The sequence below is a fragment of the Oncorhynchus keta genome, chromosome 21 (assembly GCF_023373465.1).
Source record: "Oncorhynchus keta strain PuntledgeMale-10-30-2019 chromosome 21, Oket_V2, whole genome shotgun sequence".
In the NCBI taxonomy this organism is placed as follows: domain Eukaryota; kingdom Metazoa; phylum Chordata; class Actinopteri; order Salmoniformes; family Salmonidae; genus Oncorhynchus; species Oncorhynchus keta.
This window is the reverse complement of record NC_068441.1, coordinates 13,054,902-13,060,825: the sequence shown is the minus strand read 5'-3', so window position 1 is coordinate 13,060,825 and position 5,924 is coordinate 13,054,902. Positions and strand designations below refer to the sequence as shown.

At 43.7% G+C, this 5,924-nt stretch overlaps 1 protein-coding gene and 1 long non-coding RNA gene across 2 annotated transcripts in view; both read right to left on the bottom strand.

The window, feature by feature from the left end:
* Positions 1-2,403: 2,403 nt before the first annotated feature.
* Positions 2,404-5,924, bottom strand: part of LOC118399751 (chemokine-like protein TAFA-4) — a 51,344-nt gene continuing 47,823 nt past the window's right edge. Inside the window, exon 6 of the mRNA XM_035796002.1 lies at positions 2,404-3,573. Within this exon, the coding sequence (XP_035651895.1) occupies positions 3,562-3,573 (12 nt within the window). The 3' untranslated portion in view covers positions 2,404-3,561. The remainder of the gene's footprint in view (positions 3,574-5,924) is intronic.
* LOC127910290 (uncharacterized) overlaps positions 5,449-5,924 on the bottom strand; it is an 821-nt gene continuing 345 nt past the window's right edge. Inside the window, exons 2-3 of the long non-coding RNA XR_008074132.1 lie at positions 5,760-5,879; positions 5,449-5,719 (exon numbers count right to left, since the gene is read on the bottom strand). This is a non-coding gene — a long non-coding RNA (uncharacterized LOC127910290). The remainder of the gene's footprint in view (positions 5,720-5,759; positions 5,880-5,924) is intronic.

Below are 5,924 nucleotides of genomic sequence, written 5' to 3'. Positions count from 1 at the left end.
CTGTGGTGGTTAAGAGAGCGTGACTTGCAATTAATGATCATAGCATCACCTGAAGGCTAACCGGGTGGTTAGCCAATAGGATCATGTCCTACTATCATATATCCCTCAAGGAAATGTAATTACATGACGTGAATTCTTCATTCTTCTCGATGAAGAATGTACTGGGAATGTGGGTGTAAATAAAATGGACATCACTCTGCAAAGTCCGTTTGTCCATACAATGAATGTAATCATGCTCACTGTTAAGTTCCTTGTGATACTGGGGCCTACATTATACCATGTAAAATGCGAGAGGTTTGTAGTTTCAAAGATATCAAGCGGTTTCCATCCATGATATTCCAATAACAGAGAGCAGAGCTGAATAGTCACATACATTTCAGTGCTTATGACAGAATCACTTGCTCATCAGAAGATTACCATTCTCACTGAACAGAAAAAGCCCCACATTTCCAGAATTTGGCAGGAGAGTAGCTAATACAAACTGGACTTGACAATAGATGAATGAAAAGCCAAAGTAGCTGTGCTTCCTGGGTTGATTTCCCCCCTCAGGTTGTGATTGCCGTGGAGCGTGATGATGGACCAGTGGAGGTGCACGGTTTGCCAATGCAAGTGGCCTCATGGGATCTACTGAGCATGGAACATAAACAACAGCATTCTTAAAATACGCTTCACAGTCTTGCTCTCTTTCTCACCCACTTCATGATTCTCCTCCGGTCCCTCTCACTAACTTCAATATCTCTACCACACTCTCCCTCCATCACTCCGTCCTAATTCTCCTGTCTGTCTCTTTCTCTCTCTCTCTCACTGATTCTCTCATTAGCATGTTGATCTGTAGCTAGTTGAACTCATTCATGTTGTGTTTGCTACTGTGAGTCCCGTCCTCATGGTCACCTGCCTCATAGGCTACCCGCAGAGATTAAAGGGACCAATCACTTATCACAATCATTTATCCTGCAATCAGACATTCAGTTCAGACACCTGCTCACGGAGAGACACTCTTTCTTTCTACTATTTAATGTCTTATCATGGTTTCTCACTGTATTAAAATCATTCAGTAAAAGAGAGGTGACTCTCAATAACCCACCTGGTTATTGAATGGGGCCAATGCATCCTGCACAGGGTTGTGTTCAGCTGTTGGCTATTGCCTAAAGCAGTTCCTCTATTTACTGCAGACATGTCTCTGCTCCACAGCAGTGGTAATTGTATATATGGTGCGCTGTGCAGTTTCCCAGTGAAATAATAGTGACCTGAGATGGGTTGCCTATGACAGTCGTCAGACAGGTCTCATCCCTCCTTCTCCAAGTCTGACTGGAGCTGCAGTGTCAGGCCCCAGCCACCAGGTAGCAGCGGTGCGCAAATTGTCCTCAAATATTGATTTTGCTGCAGAGAGCCGTGTAGGACGGATCCAGACACCTGGCTCTTCTACAGCCCACAGCCCAGTAAACATCCCTCCAGAGAGCATGAAGATGAGGAAAGGAAGAGAGAGAGAATGAGGGGGAGGAGGGAGAGAAAGAGAGGCATTCTCTGGCTTAATTTTGCACAGCAAACACAAGACATTAAGAGTACAAACAATCTACACTCTCTTCAAAATTGTGTTTTAGTACTATATATTACTATACAATATGTTTTTCTGTGTGTGTGTGTGTGTGTGTGTGTGTGTGTCTGCAGGCACACGTGTGGAATTTAAATGTACCATTGGACTTGAGAGAGGGGGGACGGAGTGTGGCATTGTGACAATAATATATAATAATAATATATGCCATTTAGCAGACGCTTTTATCCAAAGCGACTTACAGTCATGTGTGCATACATTCTACATATGGGTGGTCCCAGGAATCGAACCCACTACCCTGGCGTTACAAGCACCATGCTCTACCAACTGAGCTACAGAAGGACACTGTACAATAAGGCCCCTTATACAGTAGAACCTAAAAATACAAGTCAGTGGTCCCGGGAGAGGGCTAGTGCGATCCAGGCCTGGGTAATGAGAGAGTGGAGCTGCCACTAGCCCTGCTGTCCCCAGCTCCCTCTGGCCCATGGCTCAGCACTGGAAACGCAACAGCTCAAATAGATTTATCATAGCTCTCAAAGCAGCCAGTCTGAAGGGCCTCTCCACTCACTCTGAGAAGGGCAGCCATCACAGGCCTGGCCCCATGTCTGACCAAAAAGAGAGAGAGGGAGAGATGCAGAGAGAGAGATGGGGGGGGGGTATGAGAAGATCAATGGAGAGGGAAAACATTTTAGATGAAAATGCAAGCGAACAGCAGCCTGTAAAAATAGAGCCAAAAATATTGTTTACATGGATGGAGAGAAGGATTAGTTAGAGAGTAAAAGCATGTTATTTCCTCTTGTCAAACTGAAACACGACACAAGCAGAACCATGTTTTAATTGTTTATGGGCGCTCTATTTTACAGTGTACAGAAGAGATGTCACACAGGTATCGACTTTCAGCTTTCTAGACAGTCCACAGTTAGTGACAAGCAGTATTTAATACTCTTGAAAGGATTAGTTCCCACAAATGACACATTTACCTTTTATGGGAAACTAGAAAGTAACCTGTAGATCTAGAGAGTCAGTGACCGACCAAATGATGTCCAGATTACTTGCTTGTTATCAATGAATCGGAGTATATAGTTAAATATGTTCACAGGGAACTATACCTTTAGTCTGAGCCATGGAATAACTTGTAATAACCTGCAACTATACCAGAGAGAAGGGCTGAGTCATCTCTACAGCATCAGAGGCAAAACTCTCCAAAAATATCTTCCTCTCTTTCATTTAATGTGACATCACCAGCAAAAGACGAGAAATAACTAGAAAAACAAAACATTCCTAAAACGGTCTTCTACTAGTGCAAAGATCTTACATTAAATGTTTTATATGTTGTTATGATCCTTCTTAGCAACCCTAATTAGAACTGTTAAATGAATCGAAATATCTCCATGGTAATGAGTTGACCCACGAGTAATTTGACAATAATTTGCAATTCACGAGTGATGTATTCCTCCCCTCAGGAATAGAAAGTCCTCCTGATAGAGCAGTGACACTCCATTCTATAATCAGAGTAGTTCAGGATCCAGTCCAAGAGCCATAGAAACACACACTGGCACACTGTCTGCGGCTCTGGTGCCAACACATCCACAAATGCTTCGTCAAAACAGCCATCGATTAAACTTCCTCCTCAGCTACTGGTCAAAACCACATCTTTGGATCTCCCCATTTGTTTATTAACAGGCGAACAGTCTTCAGATGCTCCTCAAAAGTATTCAGACGGAGTCTTTATCGTCCATAAAAGTATACACCCTTTGTTTCTATGAAGTCTATAGTCCATAGCAGTTTTCGGCATTACATTTGACACTGTATCTCGGTGTCTCGGTCCATCAGAGAGTGTTTTTTTTTTATATGTTCTGTAGTCTTTGTCACAGCTTGGTATTATGAGATGACTTACAGTCTTCCGTCAGTCGGCAGTCTAAGTGTCAGATATGAGTGCCGTCCTTTCTTTACATATGGAGTTAACGGTAGAGAGACTTTTTGATGTTCGCTGCTCAGTGATTCTCTTGCTATCGTGTGACCTACGAAAGAGAAAGCAAAGAACAGAAGATCAGCGAGTTGAACCAGTGACACAGAAACATACAATTATCTTTGAGGGACTTAGCAAATGACACAGCGTGCACATCTACGAAATAAAACCTCCCGACGCCCCCTTCCAATGATGGTAGAGGGAACAGACGTCTATGAACCTGTGTTTTTCCACTGTGTTAGTGATAACCTTCATTCTACAGGGCCATCAGGCATCTACACCCCTGCAACGTGGGAGTGAGAGACAGACAGACAGACAGACAAAAGAAAGAAAGAAAGAGAGTTTGCGTGACACATTCACATCGAACACGGAGATAGATAGAGAGGGACAGAAAGAAGGTCACAGATAGAGGGAGATGGGGAGAGGGAACGAGTCGCTGGAAGGAACAGTTGCCGTGGAGTCGGTTTCGTTGCAGCAATCTCCTGAGACATCTGCCACCACGTCTCCTAATAGCTGTGCTCCTGTTCCACACTGAGCAAATGCAGAATTCATGTCCGTTGATGAGGCACGGTTCCCCCTCGCTCCCTCACCCTCCCTCAACAGCTGATTAGCTAGACAGTCAAAGAGGGAGAGAAAAAGCGATAGAGGATGGTGATGACTTCACATATCAGTCTTTCAGTTGTTCAGAGACCCAGGGTTATTCATTCTAACGGCAGTCTCTTAGCGGCCATTCATCCTTCCGTATATCCCCCTCACCAATATAATTAGGACTTAAATTGAAAGCCTCCATGGATCCCCTAACCATAATGCTTTCTAATGAATGTGACAGATGTTCTGCTGTTATTCCGTCTCTCTGAGTAATTACTCTTACAGTGCCTGTGTGCTCCTCACAACTGTTTTTCTTTTTATATTTCACCTGTGAGTAAACCGCAACTGCACCATCCCACAATACACACCCACACCCCCGTCCATCAGTTGGTCCTGCAAATAACTTCCACACATCAAAATATTACTGTAGAACGGATGTGAAGGGCTTTCATTAAAATATATTTATCTCATATAAACAACAATGATTAGCATACTGACTGTCTGGTTTACTGTTACAGTCTGTACATACATTATGTGCAGCTTTGTTTTTTCCATGACATCCATTTTCCATCCCTCTTTCCAGATATTTGCAAACATTGCTCACTTGGGGCTCCACAGACAATTGGCTCTTTTCTTCCATGGACTTCCCATTTATGTCACATACATTGGGGCTTTATTGGCTCTTTCTGACCAAACTATCCTGTATTTAGAGGATTATCCTAATACACTACTGTACCTAAACTTCTAAAATATGAAAACAAGTGTAAGCTTCCTCATCTTAAAAGTGTGTTTTACAAGACTTTAATTGAGACAAGATGCTGTATGGGAGAAAGGTTGTCAATTGAATTGACATCAAACGTTACTCAAGCTGGAGAATGTACTGTGTGGACCTCATGGGTTCCTCAAGCTTTTCCTAAGTACTGTATGGACCTCTTGGGTTCCTCAAGCTTTTCCTAAGTACTGTGTGGACCTCTTGGGTTCCTCAAGCTTTTCCTAAGTACTGTATGGACCTCTTGGGTTCCTCAAGCTTTTCCTAAGTACTGTGTGGACCTCATGGGTTCCTCAAGCTTTTCCTAAGTACTGTATGGACCTCTTGGGTTCCTCAAGCTTTTCCTAAGTACTGTGTGGACCTCATGGGTTCCTCAAGCTTTTCCTAAGTACTGTGTGGACCTCATGGGTTCCTCAAGCTTTTCCTAAGTACTGTGTGGACCTCATGGGTTCCTCAAGCTTTTCCTAAGTACTGTGTGGACCTCATGGGTTCCTCAAGCTTTTCCTAAGTACTGTGTGGACCTCTTGGGTTCCTCAAGCTTTTCCTAAGTACTGTGTGGACCTCTTGGGTTCCTCAAGCTTTTCCTAAGTACTGTATGGACCTCTTGGGTTCCTCAAGCTTTTCCTAAGTACTGTGTGGACCTCATGGGTTCCTCAAGCTTTTCCTAAGTACTGTGTGGACCTCTTGGGTTCCTCAAGCTTTTCCTAAGTACTGTGTGGACCTCTTGGGTTCCTCAAGCTTTTCCTAAGTACTGTGTGGACCTCTTGGGTTCCTCAAGCTTTTCCTAAGTACTGTGTGGACCTCTTGGGTTCCTCAAGCTTTTCCTAAGTACTGTGTGGACCTCATGGGTTCCTCAAGCTTTTCCTAAGTACTGTGTGGACCTCTTGGGTTCCTCAAGCTTTTCCTAAGTACTGTGTGGACCTCTTGGGTTCCTCAAGCTTTTCCTAAGTACTGTGTGGACCTCTTGGGTTCCTCAAGCTTTTCCTAAGTACTGTGTGGACCTCATGGGTTCCTCAAGCTTTTCCTAAGTACTGTGTGGACCTCAT